Raw genomic sequence first — 19,262 nt, 5'->3', positions numbered from 1 at the left:
CTAGTAGACAAGCTATACGCTATACATATGAAATAACGTCTCGACCTCGACCAAGACTGGCGCTAAGTCGAATACCATCTTCCTCTTATAGCAAGATGCAGACACGAATATTCCTCTCGGGCTACTTACCGACCAGAACCGGACGAAAGAACTGGGTTAGGTTCTCTTATGTCTGCCTGGGGTAAGTACGGCATCCCTAACCAACCCCAGAACTGCAAGGGAGCACAACAGTAATCTTGTAGTCTCACATGGAGGCGCTTACAGCGTCAGTTCACTAGTCGACGGAGCATAGGACATAAGTACAGATATGAGGCATCATAAGATGGGAACCCACATCGCGCGTGGATTTTGCCGAGTAGAGAGTAAAGACGAAGAGAAGGCGAACCCATCTGACAAAAGCCAAAGCAATGTGGACGTCGAATGAGAGCCAGTCGATGGCATATGTCAAGGTTGTTACCCATGCTAGTGGCAGAAGGTGAGTTGAGGTGTGTAGGTGCAAATTGGTCACTCTATATTCTGATTGGCCGAATGGCTCAAGTAGGAAAAGTATTGAGGTGGAGATAATTGTGTCGAGGTCGAATTTCCATTGGCTCTAAAATCAAAAGAATCAGGGAACACCAGGACGATTTTCTGGAGACGTTTGGATCTAGATGTTAGAGAGACGAATAATAAAAGTAGGATCAGGCGAATGATAATTTGAGAAAATAGACTCGACTCATATATTATCAAATGAAGTTCAGGGGTATTAGACCAAAGGAGTTACTACTCCAGCCCTCCTCTTTGGATAACGTCCATATCAGGAAGACAGCTTCACACCCCATCACGGCATCCGACCAACCCTAGAGTTAGTTCCCGTTCCGGACTATCGGGCTTATCATTACTCTCAAAGGGTATTTTTGCTATTGTCCAGACCATATTCTTATCATCCTTCCTCAGGAACTAGCAATTTAGTCGTTTGAGTTGACTTATCATCTTTGAGAAGCCTTCACGAAAACAGGTCGATCTTGGGGTCTCGAAACGCGTCAAAAATTGGCCACTCGGGCAGTCGTTGGATACCGCGGCTCCTCACAACGGCATTGTCTTTTTCGGAAGTATGTATGCATGCATCGTACTTCGAATGCATATCACCAAAGCCAAGCTACCAAATAATGCCGAGCCTAAGCTTCTTCTGCGAAGAAATTGAGTCATGTGGTTAGGACCTGAAGCACGCATCCATGAGAAGATCCGTGAGGATTGAAGATCAGCATGACCATCTGATAGCTATTGGGAGATACTGCTAGCTTAACCATGCCAAGCGAGGTCTAACAGAGAAGATATAATTGGCTAAAAAAGACGAGGACGAGCACGATTTGACTACAATTGATGATTGGGAAAAGCCGGGGACACAGCGCCGGGAGGAAGAAAGGGGACACAACGTCTCGGTTGCCGAAGTCCGAAGTCACTTGACGATGTTGCTGAGAGACCTTCTGTTGTGGTCTGTGCTCTCTCTACATCCCAGCGTATGCGTGCGCTTGTACATTGAAGTCTACCTACATATGTAGTACTAGTAGGTAACTACTTACCATATGTACTTGCTTCTAGGTTACATGTGTAATTCTAACTGGCTACAACCGGCCTCTCTATCATCTCCAGTTCCGTTCCTTGCCGCCTCACTTTCGTCATATATGGAAATAACAAGCCACGTCGGTCCTACTTCTATGCGTATCTATCCGCCGGATCCTCATACCATTCAATAAAAATTCAGGTCTTTTAGGAGGACAAATGGTCTGGTGACTATTATCAGCTATCCTTCGTCAAGGATCAGCAGCAGCTTGCAGAGTATAGGAACTAGAGACCCAAAGGTTGGCCAAATAAGAGCAACATTTATTGGTAAAGAGTCGCCATCGCCTAACTTTCGCCTGTCAGCAGTTTACATACATGGCGTCATGGCGTCATTAGATTTTAAGGACATCTATTTGTAGGCCCGAAGTTGGCTCAAATTTGACGCTTAGGGGCAATATCAGAGGACAATACCAGATATTGGCGGAGGCTTATGCTGTAGGAGTAGCCGCCAGACAACAGTAACATACCTAACGTACCTAACATGGAAGTATCAAGTTAGATCTAGGCCACCTTTCCACTTGTACAAACACATGAGGACGCGCAATACCAAGTTTATCAAGAGGAGAGCAATGGCCAGTGAAATCTATCGCATTGAGATACTATATTAGGTACATAATGTTCGTTAAGAGCTAAACCGAGCCTCCAGGGCTCTCTGAGATAGTCGCCGCAATATAGCTTGGCGCCGGCCGCCCTTTACCGAGCCTTTGGTCCTTGCATGGATGTAGAACATTGAACCACAAACATTACATATTTACATGTGCTCCTGTCTTAAGTCAAGGTATGTACTATGTAACTATTTTGAGGAGTACTATAGTAACTATAGTACTATACTACATAGTATGTACCTATGGAAGGCCTCACGTTACACAATGGTCTTTCGGTAACTGGGTACGTACTACCGCACTACAATGATTACATGTAGTACAATCAAGTAAAACGTGGAGTATCAACTGTGGCTAGGAATAGGGACGGCACTTCCAACTTCCGCCGGGTAGTCCATCTGCCACCTGGCAGTTACTACACTGCACTACGTACTAGCTCTACAGATCCTTGTGGCTGTGGCGCAAGCTTTTCAAGGAACGACAGACCCTTACATACTTCAACAATGTACCTACAACAATGTAGAGGTACTTGTGTGTATCTTGACCTTGGAGTGTGGGGCCCTGTAACTTAAAGCTGCATTAGGGGAGCCAGTCACCAAGCACCGGAATTCAGAATTGGGTAATAATGCTACGGGAAAGTTTCAAAAGGTGACTCTTAATTGCAAACTAGTCCTGCAAGATCGGGAAATCAAGCGAACACGCACATAATTACCAGATTTTCATAACCCTCTCCCTAACTCCCTAATCCATGAAAAGCTGAATGATAACCTAGGTACATAACTATGTATGTATCCGTATGATGCGGGATTTGTGCGGGGCCGGTCGATCATGAAGATAGTACAAAATTTGTCATCCTGGTTGAACTCTTAGGGGGATCAATGTGTGGCTGTGTCTTTTGCTTCTCAGTGCTGTGGCCAACGCATCATTACTAACCTTGATCTAGCTGTTTACCTACATAAGTACGTGGACATCATAATTGACAGCACTTCAGTGTTGAGGCTGTTGAGGTAAACGTTACCTATTAACGACCTAGCCACAGCCACTTCACCGACTCGACAACTCAACAACATTTGAAGCAATCTAGTTATCTCGTTGTGCGGCGTACATACATACCTTGTAGACATACCTTGTAGATAAGCGAAAACTATGACCTCATCAGAAAACTTGAACCTTACGAGGTAACAGATCCATAACACGGTGCAGCCGAAACCCATCACTAAAGCCACTTTCATGCCACTCATGCCACTCATGCCACACTTTGCTAAGGTGAGGTTTTGGAAGAGAGGATCCAGGAAATCCCAATGAGCGAGTAACGTCACTCAAAAAAGACTTTACAAGAAATACGAATGTCTCCACATTATAACCTACGCAACCCTGCTACAGCCTACAAAGATATCCATGGATGGCATTGGATGCTAACTTTGCTAACTCATCAACCTGAAATGCACTAAAACTGTCACTAGAACTGTCACTAGAACTGTTACTTGTACCTTTCCAAATCCATTTTGCCTCTTTTTTTTATAACTTAACTGGATTTTGAGGCCTGCGATGCAATGTTGTATCAACGATCCACTGACATCGCCGAATCTTTTAATAGCGGTCTGCGATATACATAGATAATAGTCTGGAGGCCTCTCATTCCAAGCAGAAGAGAAAGGATGACTCTTTTCTTAAGTCGACGCAAATCACGGGAAGTCAAGTCTTGCTAGCGAATTCATCCATACCACCGCAAATGAGTAACGACTGAAAATGCCGGCTATTAGGCGCCCTCCTACCATGGCTCTCCACCGTGGTTGTGCGGAATTTTCGCGTCAGGCCCCAGAAACCAATTGACATCGCACATTCACCGCTTCTACGTCATTTTCGTTTGTCGGTCAAGGGTGTCCGAATCACAATTTTTCGGGCTGTCACAGTCGATCCCCAGCCCAGGCTTACCCCGATGTCGCCATCACGCCGGCACCTTTCTTTTAAGTCGAACCTGTCAGCTGTGTGGCATGTTTATGAAGCCCTTTGTGAAGCTAGCCGGTGTGAAATCCCTCTTCTTGGCAGGATCGTGAAAGGTCTTGTGCTCGCTGCTAGCCCAGGTACTGGGCGGCACCGAGGCATAGCCCAATGTGATGAGATTGGGCCTCAAATGGCCTTTTTCCTTTTTCTCACAAATCCGATTCCACACTTCCCTCTTGGGGAGAGAGAGAGAGGGGAATATATGAGTGATTTCTGACGTGGTTTGACTCATGGAGTATATCCACAATCCTCTTGTGCCGTATCTTACCCAGTCTGTGCCCTATAGGAAGTCTTGTGGTTGCCTGGGGTTTGGATTCCCATAAAGGTGAGCATCGCCAAATAAAATTTCCATGAAGTTGTCTTCTGTCCTGTCGGAACTATTTGTCATATCGTATCACATCTTGATCTTAAACACCCGCCGGACTTTGTAAAACACTTATAGTACACTACTACTTGTGTACCTACCTATACTCTCTTCAAAGATCGTATAATCCGTGATCTGATATTTGCGACTACGTCAATTATCACATTCACACGTGATAGTCACAACGTCTGCCTCAACACCTACCATATCTCAACTCCAAGATATAATCAACCGAAAACATGACGCGCTTGACGGATGCCGTTGCCAAAAGGACCTCATCATTCGCTGGAATGTATGCGATGGCTTGGATGTAAGACACACCGTCCTTGATCGAATGAGTAGCTTTGCTGACCAAGATATCAGAGATGGAGCCTGGACTAAGATAACTCACCCCGTGAAAAAGAGCTCTCGGAGTCCAAGCCAGAATACTACCACAACGACGAGGTCGACGTCGACGTCGACTGAGACTTTCGTTGAGAAGCGATGAGTCTAGTCAACGTGATACTGCCCGTGTATCATGCGGTCAACATACATACTAAGAAGCGACACGACACGACACAACACAACACCACCGCCAGGCTAGGGCTCTCGTATATGGACTCTAGGAGAATCTCCCATGATTCGACTAGAGTATACGACTGCAGACCCTATGCATAGCTACACATCACCGATCGGTCCAGCTAGGTGATAGATATACCCTTCATTTGGGTCGGGGACGAAATCTTTCGTGTCAAGAGGGAGGAGATTATGACACGAGTCCACTCGTTCTCACAGGGCTTGCGGTGTGGTTTCTTGCGCAATATTCTCTACTTCTTTCGGTGCTGCTAGGAACAAGGAATATTGCTTGAGAAGAGAGGACTAGGTTACAGATTACAGGAATGGATCTAGGTACGGGGATTCAATATTCGGGCTCGCGCCCAACGTCCAGATGTGTGGTGGATATGGTGGATATGGTGGATAGATAGAGATTATTAGGCAACTATGATGGAAGTCACGAGATGTTATGAGAGATGAAAATTCACCCTATTTGAGTTCTTTGAATGCCTACTATCGTGCACGTTGATTCTTGCTGTGATAGTTGTAGAGGTTGATATTGCCTGCGTAGGTGATAGTTATCTTGGCATGCATTCGATATCATTACATACCCCTTGTAATCTATATAATCTTCTTAAAGAAGCTATTTATGGATGAGACATTTACTGGAAATAGACACATTCTTTAGAGGTCCGTACGGCGTATCTACCTACGTAGGTGCCTATACTTATGTAGATCCCTTTGAAGCTGGAATCCTTCTTAAACGGGGTCTTCAACAACTATCAACATCAAGTCCTACCCATAGCTATCATCATGCTCAAGCACCGACTAGGTAGGCAAGCACCTGCAAGCTACGAGTATATCTCGACGATGCCATTCGAGTGAATCCGCGACCCTCCTTTCGCAAAGCGACTATTCACATGCCGGTCACCACAAAAACACCCACCCACCCACACACACACACACACACTGTCTTTACTCGTTATCGGGACGGGTGGGTCAGCCGGGTGTGGATGTGGCACGAGTGACACAGTCAGGCGATCTAGTTCAGAGCAAGGGGTGCTGCTGTAGATCAATCACAGAATGCAACCTTTTGATTTGGGGATCTTTGGGTTTTTCTAGGGGGGGAAGGGGGGGGGGGGTTCTAGATTTTGGGGCACACAGTTTGTTATCTTGACGAACTATCGCGAAATTGTTCAATGTTCGTGGTTAAGTACCCAGGTAGCGCTTCTTTGTAGGTTACATAGTATGGAGGAGTTAAACCGATAAGAGACATCGGACACATTATGTGAGTGATGCATGTATGTATGTATGTATGTAAGTAACTATGTAAGTGGTGATAAATAAATATTACGGCTGGAGCTCGGGAAGTTTCGAAACATGATGGCTGAATTACAGGTATTTACTATTTAGCCCCATGGCCGAGCCCTGGTTGTCTTCTAGATGCGGGGAATCCTTGAATAAAACAGCCTTACTGAATGCACAATTGCTGCTGAGAAGGGCTTGACCTGGACAGCCTGGGTATTCACGGTGTACGGTGTAAGTTAGTATCATATGTAGGTAGGTATTGTAATAATTGTACATGCCTACCCTTAGTTACCTACATTGTTGATACCTAGCACCAACACACATGCATCATAGCACTTCAAAGTCCCAGCCTTGTTCCTAGATACCGATAAAATAGCCATTCAATACTACCGCACTTACATAGAACAAGAGCCTCACAACCTGATGACTTCTGTCACACGACTTCCAAATATGGGGCTCGCAATGCAGGCAGTGTGGGTGGGAGGGAGGTTTTTATGTAAGACCCTAAACTACCTAAAAGTAAGGCCCGCAGCTGTACGAAGGGACCATTTGCATCGATGGATCATCTTCAGCTGCGACTTTACTGCAGGCTAGGCTAGCAACTTGAATAAACACGAGCTACAAAAGCCTAGAATAACTACCACTGAAACAATCCCGAGTCTCCTTATTTTTCCTCTTTTTTTTTTCTTCTCCTTTGTTTGGGCCAGCCCCCCTTTTAGTCTTTCCGCGTTTAAGTATATTGGTCTCCGACGCGTACATACTACATAGTAGTTAGTTAGTATGTAGTAAAGATCGGAGGGGATGGATGCGAAACCACTGGGCAACTTGGATGGGGCTTATGGAGATATGTAAGACTTAAAAAAGAAGGCCGCTGGAATTTTGCAAAACGTCCACGGGTCCCAAGAGTTTAGGCATTGTCTAATGACAAAGCTACTATAGATTAGTCCGAATGGCAGTCCGTTTTATGTTCCCAATTTAGACCCGGGCCACCTAGTACTAGGGATAGTAGTGAGTTAGTAAACGTTGAAGTAAACGCCTAGGTAAGCTTAGTTAGGTCCGCACCGGTAGCAAACACGAACCCCTTTAGATCGAGAAGTCATACAAAAAGTCATACAAAGGAAAAGGAAAGACAAAAAAGAAAAGGGAAAGTGGAAAATAAGGGAACTGCTTATGCGTATGTACTGTAGCATCTAATGTGACACCATTTCCTAAAAACCTCTCAGCATTGTGCCACGATGATTAGATCATCTTTCTTGCAGGTAGTTCGACCCAATGAAGTCGGCTACAACTCTCAATGCTACTAGTACTACTTGTAGTAGAAATGTCGCGATAATTCAAAATGGGAAAGAATCGGGATGCTAAGGCCGAACTACCACAGTAAAAAGCACCTAAAGGTTTTAACCTAGAGCCTACAATAGCAGTAGAGTAGTAGCCGAGTAGCAGCCCCCAAAATATCTTCAGTGGGGCAGTATGTTTAAGATGTCCACTAAAGACGAGGGGGAATCGACGCCGGTCAGGGGTGTTGGATCCATTTACTACGGCATAGCACTACTTTAGTAGTATGGTACCTAGGCAGTATGGAGTCTACTATGGACTTTGTAGATGGATCTGGTGAGGGGTCGAGCCGCTTTGGCGAGTGCAACGAAGAGGGGTCGAAAGGGCTCTACGATAAGAGCCCGACCCTTGAATTTATTATGGGGTCTCACATGGGCAGGTCAGCTAAGACATGTTGTGAGGGTCAGCGCAACCCTCTTTCTGTTGTTCCTTTCCTGTTCTATAGGGTAGTTATTAGTACATCGAAAAAAAGTGTTAAGTGCTGTTTGACATTCCGTTATCTTGCACAACCCTTCAAGTTTTTAACTTCAACACCTACCTGCCCTCTAGCTAGTGTCTACCTATCTACCTTGACATATTACATATTACATATTACATACCTAGGTACATACAGCGTACCAGCACTGGTCTTTTTCAACCTTCCGTGAAACTTAAATGTACAAGGTTTGCTTTAGTTGATCTTGGCTTCAATGTTCAAGATTTCTCCCTTCATATTTATTTATTAATTCCAGACCACTGAGTCCTTTGATCTTTTCGAGTCGCATGTTTGTTCTGGATCAAGTGCTTCTTCTTCCTCCTCTTATCAATCCTCAACGCAAACCGCATTAGGAAATCTGGCCGCTACTTCGCTTCCCACCTAGTATCAAAATAGTATCTGTCTTCCTCGAGCCGTAACAGCACTGTACGGCTAGCTAGACCGGACTTCCACTCCTTTTTTCAATATACGATTCTAACCTAGAGGAACACGGCTAGAAAGTCGTTAAAGTTGAGCATACACACACATGTATGTATGTCGATTACATTGTTTGCTCTGCTCAACACGTCACTCTCCCAACTACTACCGAATTGTAGTTCCATGTATTACCCCTTTCTAGTCATCTTAATTGATCTACTAGTTGATATTTAACATCCCCGCACCCTTTAAACGACATTTTCTGGAAACAAACAAGTAACAGTGCTTGCGGCGGTGGAACGTGAAATCTACAGCCTTGATCGATTCGCTTTTGCCATTTATCGTATGGGTACCTGAAACGACATACTTATTTGCGACAATTTCCTTCCCTATAGTGGTGGTGAGAACCTCGAGTTCCCAACCAAGAAGCCATCCAAACTCGGACTGACAACGCCCGCCATGGCTGACATCACCCCACCCAACCCAATTGACGAGGAATCGCCAGCGGTTACGCCACTGGAAAACCAGCCCCCAAAAGACAAACGTCGACAAAGACTGCTTCAAGGCATTCAACGAATATCCTCTTCTCCCTCCTTAGTCCAAATTGGTCGTTCTCGGTCTGCCAGCTCCCCTTACAGCACCCGGGGCAGTTTGTCATGTGTGAGTCTCACAGCAACGCCCGCTTTTGGGCAGCATGCCTCCAGCAGCAACTCGCCTGAGTCTTCGAATACCAACTCTTCTCTCCCTGGTACCCCGATTGTCGAATTCCCCAAGTTCGATGGCATTGAAACCCGCATTGCTCGCAAGGTTACAAATGTCTCCACGACACACTTGAACCCGACTACCGCGTCCCTGCCAGCTGAGGTCGCAGCTACAAGGTCGAGATCTGGCACGGCCCGAAAACTACCCTTCGACTTCTGGGCGAGAATACCCTACGAAATTCGAGTCCATATATTGTCGTTCCTCCAGCCACGAGAGCTCATTCGTATCTCGCGCTTAAGTAAAGAGTTTCATAAACTTTGCTTCGACGGTCAGCTGTGGACCCATTTTGATGCCACCGAATTCTATATGGAAATACCTGCGGAGGCTCTAGCTAAGATCGTCATCTCGGCAGGCCCCTTTATGAAGGACCTCAATATCCGTGGTTGTCTACAAATTGAGCATTTTAAACGGGCTGAGGTCATCGTCACTTCTTGCAAGAATTTAATCAACGCTACACTTGAGGGATGCCGGAATTTCCAACGAAGTTCTTTGCACAACCTCATTAAAGCCAACGAGAAGCTTGCCAACCTCAACCTCACAAGTATAACAGCCGTGACAAACAGTACATGTAAAATTATTGCCCAACACTGCCCTCAGCTCGAAACACTCAATGTATCCTGGTGTAAACACATGGATGCTCGAGGAGTTAAGATGGTGATCCAAGGATGTCCAAGGCTACGAGATTTGAGAGCCGGGGAAGTGAAAGGATTCCAAAATTTGGCGGTGGCAGAAGCTATCTTTGCTACGAACAGCCTAGAACGGCTCGTATTGAGCGGATGTGTGGACCTTGACGAAGATGCCTTCAAGACCATGATCCACGGCAGCAGACCTGAGATAGATATTCTCACGGACCGACCAATAGTCCCGCCAAGGAAGCTTCGGCATCTGGATCTCAGTCGATGTTCACAATTGACAAGCGAAGCTGTGGCGGCATTAGCTCACCTTGTCCCTGACCTTCAAGGTTTACAACTGAACGGTTGCACAGCCTTGACCGACTCAGCTCTTCAGCCAGTTCTTGCGACAACCCCACGTCTTACACATTTGGAATTGGAAGAGCTCTTGGAGTTGACTAATGATCTTCTCTCGGAGCATCTGGCTAAAGCACCATGTGCGCCAAATCTCGAACACTTGTCCGTGAGTTACTGTGAGACCCTTGGCGACGTTGGCATGTTGCCGGTCTTAAAGAATTGCGTGAGCCTTAAGAGTGTTGATATGGACAACACACGAATTGGTGACCTAGTGCTCATAGAGGCTGCGGCTATGGTCCGGTCTCGTGCAACTCGAACGCTGAAGCGTAGCTCACGTCCCTACGTTGGACTCAAGCTCGTGGTATATGATTGCCAAAATGTCACATGGACCGGTATTAGGAAGATCATGTCCTGGAATGCGGAAATCCGACCATCTCGCGGTAGCGCACTATCGTACCCCACCGAAATCATCAGTCTAAAGTGCTTCTATGGATGGCAACAGACGGTGGAGCAACATACGCTACGTGTGCTGAGAGGCGACTTTGCTGCTGCTTCAAGATTAGAGAGCAAGTGGGCAGATTATATGCAAGCTGTCCAGGAAGCAGGCGCTGCTGGTGCTGGCTCTCGGCGGCGGCGAAGACGCGCCCGCGAAGCTCAAATATTGCACGCAGACGAGGAGGGAGGAGCTGTTGCTGCTGGCCGTCGGCGTGCGCGGACTGTAGCATCAGCCTGCGTTGTGATGTGATGACGGTGTTATTCATAGCGTATTGGCGCATCCATGATATGATAAATTTGCTTATTTGCTTGCGTACCTACCTAGTAGGTATGCTGACGGAGTTTTCAGGCGTCGGGCTAGGAACAGCTGGGCTTGGCCATTTCACTGGAGTTCATCTACACTTGTCTTATATGGCTGTTACAGGCAGGCGTTATGGACAGCGTCTCTTTATTTCCGTGCCATCAATCCTGGCATACTTACCTGCCCAACTAGGGTAGCTATTGGCTTTTCGTTTAGGAATTAGGTAGCTATGTAGACATGCTCTTTTACGTCTTCTCTCCTTTTCTCTCTATCTCGAGATACTTTTTACAAGCATTTTTGGTTTTTCTATTGCTCTTTTGGCTATATCGAGTCCTTATCCTTTCCTACTAGGTGGCTGTAGGCTGGCTGTGGTATATGTAGTGTCGCGTCGTGTCATGTGGTGTGTACCTATGAAAGGTATCTACCGATTAGTATCCGTATCTATATATCAATAGAATGGTCAAATATGCTAGGTTATATAAATACCCCCTTGGCATCTACCTAATACTTGCCTAGTACTGACTATATATCTGGCACTGCGTCTGGTCCTTGAGTAGGAATCTAGAGTATATATCGTCTACAAAACTACATGATATGTGATGAAACAGTTGGTTAGTCCCTAGGTAGGAGTAGAGTTACGTATTCATTCAATCTTAAGCATCACCCCTTCATAATCAAAGAAACAGTTGACCAAGCATTGCACTATATCATTTTATGGGCCATGTAATGTAAGGCCGTTCTAAAGTCTATCTATATAGGAGTCAGGTAACCTAGACGACGAGACAAACCACGAATATAGTAAACACAAGTGCGTGAAGTTCTTGACTACCCAGTACCTAAGTATCCAACCCATCCCGCCGCGAGAAAGGGCAAGGAGGATTTCGCGTGCGTGGTTGGCAGGCTACCTTGTCTCGGATGACCTGGCGCAGCTCCCTGTGGTAGTACCGCGCGTCGAGCTTCTCCTGCGCCAGGTCATCCGAGACAAAGGTAGCTTGCCGGCCCGCCACGCACGACAGATCCTCCTTGAGCATGCGTGCGCGGTGTGGAATGGAGCAAATGCTAGTTAGCAGACAATGGCCCGACGGCGAAGATACCGACGCCAAAGAGAGAAAGCCCTAGGACGGAGATGAGTTGTTGACCACTTGAGTCTTTTATCCATTCTTTCGCTCGTTCGTCCAGTTCTTCCCACCTTTTCTCTTCCTTCATATCCCCACCTGCCAGTAATGCCTAGACAGTGCCTTTTGAACAAATCACTCCTTGCAAGCCCGAAACAGGCCGCGATACTAGCATCTTCGTGTTCATGGATGTGTTCCGGCTGTGCCCGGCACTGTTGTGTGCCGAGAAAAATGGTTTATGGTTTCCGCGTATGTCTGTACACGGGATAATTGCGAAGGGTTTAAGTTTTTTATGACGGTTAGATTGGGAAAATTTCGTGAAAACGACGCTACCTGAATGCAGTTCTCGTCTTGACCAGACATAGATGCCGCTCATTCAAGACGATGGTGATCAAAGCGACGAGATAGCGCGAACGGTGGTGCCCCGGAAGGGAGCAAGACAACGGCGTGCAGGGAAGAATTTGGGTTAATACAATATGGTCAATGAGTAGTGATGTGTTGAAGAAGTGAGGATATGGTCAATGAGTAAAAATAAGACGGTTGTTGTTTTACCCTCCAACAACCAAGAGGCCTGATGATTTTCTGGGTAAGCTATTGCTACCCTTCGGGTGAACCGGTATGGTATTGGGTGTGCGTGTGTAGTCAAACATAACTTCCCGCCCCAACCCAGGAAATACTGGGTTAGGTACTTAGTCACTGCCATGTTTTCGTAGTCTGGTTCCGGTTCCGGCTATAGAAAGAGAAGGGTGAGGTGAAGATTTGATAGTCTTGTTTCGTTGTAGAGAGGAGAAAGAGTGAAGACAAGAACGCCGAACCTCTCTGAAGGGAAACTTGACGTTCGTTTCCCTTTAAAAGGATACATGACGTCCGAAACGAAACGAAAAGCTGGGGCTTTGTAGGTTTGCGGTAGGATAGGACACGACAGGACAGGACAGGACACCGGGCCGTCATCTCGGGCATTTTTGCGGGCGTCTTTCCTTCTCCACTCCCTTTTCTTCTCTTCTCGTTTTCTTGTGGATGCGTATTCAATACCTAGGCAGGTGCTTTAGTTCATGGTTCCGTCAACCCACGAGAGGTGGTATAACATATAGTTAGACACGAGAGCGGAACGGGATGTGGGTGGGACGTGTGTCAGGCCACTTCCCCGAGCGAGTGAGCAAGCAAGCAAGCAAACGAGCGTAATACTCGGGGTTTTCCTGCTTGCCCGCTCGCTCGTTCGGGTGGATGGAGACCCGCCGGGTACGAAATTTGCTAGAGGCGAAGCGGCGAGAGAAAGGTATGTGGTGGGGGTCAAACTGTTCGGCAGCGTTGTGAACACTGGCATTGTCGCTGATGTTCATCGAGGCGTCGGAGGTCTGCCAGGGGAGTATATGGAAGGTTGGATCCGTGTAGAACCAACACAGCATACTAAGTACATGTATGTGTTGTTGGAATGCAGCTCCTTATGACTAGTTTTCATAGGTATGTATCCTCAGGGGAGATGTCGGAGATCCTCGCGCAACAACGAACGATGCTCGGCCTGCTTCTTCTAGGTAGAACTAGGTTCCGCCTCGTGATAATGTGATTGATGCGACTGCTGAGCCTGCTGCGACTGTTCGGGCTGTTGCGGCTGGCCGCCGCAGCAGTCACCTGGGTGGGTCCCGCGTACAAAGCAGCCACATACACAAAGGGCACCCAATCGACCTATCTGCCTACCTACCTACACACCAATGAATGTGCAGGTTGTATAGGTAGACAGGCAGATAGGCCGAGGAGGGCGCCCCTCGTGGCCCCGTTTGCCCATCCTCGCGATCCGCCCTCTTGACCGACCCCTTACTTTTTCCAACCATTACAGTAACAGTAGTAGTAGAAAGCAACAAAGGCCAACATGGAAGTGACATGTTAGCCAAATAACAGGAACAGGCACCTATGAGGTACCTGAGTGAGGTACCCGACAGGCAGACATCCACAACGATTGATTTACCCCTTTCAATTTGCTTCCTTTCCCATTGCCGTGGTGGGGGTATACAAGATCTCCAGGCAATCCGATGTGGTTGTATCGACAGAGCTCACTGCAGCTCGTCAATGCCGCCCGCGCGGCCACGTGGAGATTACCAGAGTGGCAGACGACGTGAAGTTCCATTTCGCTAGGGTAGTGCGAAGAGAAGGGATTAGTAGTCGGCGATATTCCACCTTCACCTGAGATAGGAGATTCACGCCGGCAAGGTGGGTGATTGGATCTACCCGATCTACCTTCCATGTGGAGAGCCGGTCAACAGGAACCTGCCGTATCTAAACCTGGATAAATGCCCGATCATTGTTGATACAGCACAAAGCCAGTGAGAAGGCGGTATGGCTGAAGTCGCACTTCTTTTCCGCAACATCAGAGGCGGAATATACGGATTCCTTGTAGTTTCTGTATGTTTCGTCGAAGGTCGAAGGGTCCAGCAAACGCGGCTGGAGCATCAAATACTCCCCTTTTATGCACTCCACCGGCCGCATGGGTACCCGACCCCGTGTGATAGCCATCCTCGTCACTCACCCAGGGCGAGTACATATATACTCTTCCAAGTTCTTTCCCTGGAGGAAGTCCTGATTCTCGCTTTCAAACTGAGGGTAGTACGGGATAGGAAATGTCATAATCTATGCGTAGACCAGAATGCATGATGACGAATTGAGGATCATCATGCTTGTCGCGGAGACAGCGATGGGGCAGAATGCCTTCCCCGCCTTTGTCGAACGCTGCCGCACATGGCTTGAAGTGTTGTCACCCGAGATAACTGGACATATGTCGTAGTAAAGTCTGACCCCCCCTTTGCCTTTCTTCAACGTCCAAACCTTGGGCTTTGTAGTCCATGATTGCAAATGTAGGGGTAAGAGTAAAGCCAAAGCGGGTGAAAGGTCGTCCAGGTCACTTCGCAGTTGGTTTCAAAGGACTGACTTTGGAAGGGAATAAAGGTAGGATTACAGGATCCATTCCAGCCAGGTGTATGTCTTTGGTGGAAGGTGGTGACATTAAAATAGCTTTGGGAGGGTGTATCAACGCAGAGCGACAGCAGAACCGTCGGTCATTCTGGGTATCTTCGCATTCACAAACGACGGAAAGTTTGCTGCTGCGAACGTATTGTTCCAGCCTGTCTCCATGCTGAGGCTGAGGCTGTCTTGTTGCCATTACCACTACCGCTTCCAATACCAATTTCGTTGTTGTGGCGAGGGAGATAAATGCCCTGCTTCTTCAACCTCGTCGTCCCACTGGAGCTTGCTGTTCCCCGTTGCCGCCGCCCACGCGGCCACGGGGAAGCCCTCAGGTCGAACTTCTAGATGCTCCCAGAGGCGGTTGCGACAGCTCATCGAATAGTAGCTAATGAAGTCTGAGGTCAAGTAAAGTAGAATAGAGTAGAGCCAATTATCATCTGGGGTATTTGTGCATGCCCGAGCGACGAACCAATCTGCTATTGCTGCTTCTAATGCTCATCCCGGCCGGTCCCCACGCTGAGGTCATCTTGTCAGTGCCGTTGTTGTTGCCGTTTTTATTACCGTTGTCGTCGCTGTGGCGAGGTAAACAAAAGCCCTTCATCGACTTCATCGTCTTCGTCGTTTTCGTCGTCCCATGAGAGCTTGCTGTCGCCCGTTGCCGCCGCACATGCGGCCACGGGGAAGCCATGGGGTTGGAACTCGATGCTCCCCGAACCTACGCCATCGCCATCGCCAGCGGCAGCGGTAGCGAGCAGCGAGCAATGAGCAGGAACGGATTACTAGAAGAGATTCGGTCAAGCAGACCCAAGCAGACCCAATCATCTTTTGGGTGAGGTATTTGTGCATTCTTGAACGACGAACACTTTGCTGTTATGGATACTTGCCACAGCCCGTTTCCACGTTGAGAGGGTGTTTCTGGTTATTGCCACTTCCATTGTTTCCATTGCTGTCGTCGTTGTCGTTGTCGTTGTCTTTGTCGTTACCGTTACCGTGGCAAAGAAGACAAAATCTTCGTTGGCTTCGTCGTCTTCCATTTAACCGGAGGAATGCCGCTACTTGCAGGACGTTGTCCTGTTCGGATGCCATCCTTGATGTGGCCTTGGTCACGCGCAGCCTGACTTGTGCCGGGTCGGACGCAGGGCATGCCAAGAGGTAATGGGAGGTCGCAAGTTAAAGTGGTAGGTGAACAGCGTGCGCGCCCGGATAGTGTCGGACCGGACGCAGGGCATGCTAGAACAGATTGGCAGGAGGTCGGATTGAAGTGGGAGTTGCACAGCGTGCGCGTCCGGTCCGCCACCCACCGGGCGCGGGGCAGGCTGAACATATGGTGTGAATATGTGATCGTAGTCTGAGGCTTAAGAATTGGTATGGTTTGGGACGCGCCTCAGGAGAGGGTGCTACCAGTTGTAGTTTACGATAAAGTCGTCCGACCATTGGCGGCAGACCATTCTGTTTGATGTACCGGTGTCGAGGCACACGGTTGACTTCTCGCCTTTTTCGTTGGCGACTTCAAGCTCGAGGTAAGAATGGTAGCTCTGCGCCAAACCGAACTTGGTTGGTGCCCATTGACGTTGCCGCCCACGCGGCCACGGGGAGGCCGTGGGGTGGCAGTGGGCAGCGAGCAGCAGCCGATGGGAAATTGTTCAAGTAGACCCAAGCAGAGCCGAGCAGAACCGACGATCGTCGGGGCTTTGGGAATTCCCGAACGACGAGCAGTCTGCGGCTGCAGAGACGTCACGACCTCCTTCACGCTCTGGGGTAGCTTCGTTGTCGTTGCCATTGCTGTTGCCAGTTTCATTGCGGTTGTCATTGATGTGGCTGTGGCGGGGAAGACAGAAGCCCTTCGTCGCCTTCGTTGTCCCTTGGAAGTTTTCTGCTGCCCGCCGCCGCCGCCCACGCGGCCACGGGGAGCCATGGGATGGTTCTCCGCTGCTCCCCGAAGCCCCCATGTTTGCAATGGGCGCGAGCAGCAACCGATGAGGTTGGCGTTGGGTCGAACCGACGCTAACGAGTCTGTGTTGCGGCTACACGATGGATGACCAGTTCAGTTGGTCTGCCGCTGGGGTTGTTTGTCCTGGCCTGTCTCCACGTTGAGGTGGTGTGTGTCCATATTACTGCTACCACCATTTCCCCTTTTTCCCTTTCCATTACCGTTACAGTGGTAAAGGATATGTTGGCGAAACTATCCGCAAGCGGAAACTCCCAGTTAAGAGCAACTTCATCGCCTCGTCTGGCCCCCAGAGGCAGACGGCCGCGGGATGATGGGACTCTTCTTCAACTTTATCCTTGACAACGCTTGAAGTACTCCTTCTCGCCCGCGTCGATGAACCCGGGTGGAGAGGACGAGGATGCCCACGAGATATCTTCGGACTCGGGCTGGAGTTTGAGTGAAGAGAGTGTCCTGAGCGAACTGTGATCTCAATCTCAGAAAACCGCGTTTGCCTATTCGCCGAAGTTTTCTTGGTCTGAGTCACTGTCCTCCTCTTCATCTTCACTACTTCCATCAAAGCTATTCGTCGGCTTCGTCTCTATCGTCCCACCGAAGCTCCGCTGCTGCTGCCGTCTACGCAGCCATGGGGAAGCTCGCAGGTAGCTTCTCTGGGGCTTCCCCGAGGCTGTTAGGTCATCTTCTTCAGCGAGGAGCAGCGAGCAGCAACCGATGGTAGATTTGTGAAAGGAGACAAGCATAGTAGAGCCGACGACCATGCGACGAATGATTGACATTCGCAAACGACGGACAGTGGGCGGCCACAGTTTCTTGGTGCGGTTTGTGGGATTTAACGGGACAGACAGGGTGCATAGAAGAGAGAAGAGAAGAAAAGCCAAGGGCCGTCAGCTGATTGTGTGATATCAGCTGCGTTTTGGGCTCAGCCATTGTTTGACTTGGATCATGGCAGCGGATGCAGAACACCCGGCCTTGCCTCTGCTGCTTTCTTGGTTAAGTAAAACAGCCGGTAGAAGGAGTGCGTGTCGGTGTCGGTGTTGGTGAGTTGGCCGTCTCCGAGTGAGTAGTAGCTCGTGGTGATCTCGCCATTGTCAAGAGCGACGCCGTGATGCGCATGTTGTCATCTGTATCTACAGTCGGATGCAGATAAGGTAGGGTTCTCAGGTAACGCTTATTGTTGGAGTCGTCTGAGACTGAGAGCACGCACGTCTGTTCCTCTCCTTCCAAATTGGTGTCGCAGGGTGCTCTACTTTGCACACTCAAACAGCTCTTCGTCATTGCGACCGAGGCCATGGTCGAGGGTTCCGCAGTTCTTGCCGTAGGACACCATGTAGTAGTGCTGGCTGTATGGTGTTTTGAACGCATCCATGAGGACGAGGACGCCGATGCCTGCGTTCAAATGGCGATTCTGTAGCCGGCCCACGCCCATCAGGTGGTGTGTGAATGATGATGGTATCAGGAGTAAGGTTGAACAACGGCCACCACCATGCCTTGGACATTGTAAATGGCTCCCTCCGGAGCCCGGTGTGAATGGCGCCATTTCTTCCGGCGCTCCACTGTCCATAGGTGTAAGAGTATGATTGGGCGTTTAGGGATACTAGCTGCTAGTCAAAGGTGTTTTGCTGATGAAGAGACGAGAGAGACGACAATCCAGGCCGGTTATCTTGATCTTTAGTGGTTTTTGCTAGAGTCGTGTAACTTGTTTGATTCTTGCCGCATTTGTGAAGACAAGGAGTAGCTATCAAGAAATGTTATTGAGGGCGAGGCGAATTGTTAGAGTCGGTAAGTGATGTTCCTCGTACTTTCGTCTTTCTCAGGTGTGATATGATTCAGAAACCCTAAGCACGAGTGCCGGAGGGTTGGAGCTCAATCATTCACACATCGTATAACGTGCTTCCCGAGGAACAAGCCTCCCACAGCCGTGTATTGCGGTGGGAGGCTTGTGCTTGGCCATCGTTGGCTGATGGCCCTCGGGAACATTCTGTGTCAGCATTGTAGCTAATTGGAGAGAGAAGAAGGCCCTTCATGCTTAGCTGCCAGGAATCAGCAAGCATGTTGAAATCTTGTTTCGCCTATCCAC

The 19,262-nt window shown here is 48.5% G+C and overlaps 3 protein-coding genes across 3 annotated transcripts; 2 read left to right on the top strand and 1 right to left on the bottom strand.

Moving 5' to 3' along the window:
* Window positions 1-9,100: 9,100 nt before the first annotated feature.
* Window positions 9,101-11,116, top strand: GGS25DRAFT_513069 (RNI-like protein; the record flags this gene model as incomplete). The annotated part of the gene is made up of 1 exon (XM_049262848.1): window positions 9,101-11,116. The coding sequence occupies one exon, from the start codon at window positions 9,101-9,103 to the stop codon at window positions 11,114-11,116; it is 2,016 nt and encodes a 671-aa protein (XP_049120437.1).
* Window positions 11,117-13,728: 2,612 nt separating this feature from the next.
* Window positions 13,729-14,137, top strand: GGS25DRAFT_139586 (uncharacterized protein). Its single transcript, XM_049256296.1, has one exon. It carries the CDS (start codon window positions 13,850-13,852, stop codon window positions 14,084-14,086), a length of 237 nt encoding a protein of 78 aa, XP_049120436.1. The 5' UTR covers window positions 13,729-13,849; the 3' UTR covers window positions 14,087-14,137.
* Window positions 14,138-15,996: 1,859 nt separating this feature from the next.
* On the bottom strand, window positions 15,997-17,961 carry GGS25DRAFT_529393 (uncharacterized protein; the record flags this gene model as incomplete). Its single annotated transcript, XM_049265283.1, has 3 exons — window positions 15,997-17,261; window positions 17,395-17,647; window positions 17,712-17,961. 3 exons carry the CDS (start codon window positions 17,959-17,961, stop codon window positions 16,649-16,651), a joined length of 1,116 nt encoding a protein of 371 aa, XP_049120435.1. The 3' UTR covers window positions 15,997-16,648.
* Window positions 17,962-19,262: the final 1,301 nt, after the last annotated feature.

Source organism: Hypoxylon fragiforme (assembly GCF_022984875.1).
Source record: "Hypoxylon fragiforme strain CBS 206.31 chromosome Unknown GGS25scaffold_2, whole genome shotgun sequence".
Classification (NCBI taxonomy): domain Eukaryota; kingdom Fungi; phylum Ascomycota; class Sordariomycetes; order Xylariales; family Hypoxylaceae; genus Hypoxylon; species Hypoxylon fragiforme.
Note: the sequence above shows the minus strand (reverse complement) of the source record. Positions and strands in the feature narration are given on the sequence as shown.

What these genes read in the sequence shown, in the direction of transcription:
- GGS25DRAFT_139586 (XM_049256296.1), top strand. Translation starts at nt 13,850, where the DNA reads ATGCGACTGCTGAGCCTGCTGCGACTGTTCGGGCTGTTGCGGCTGGCC.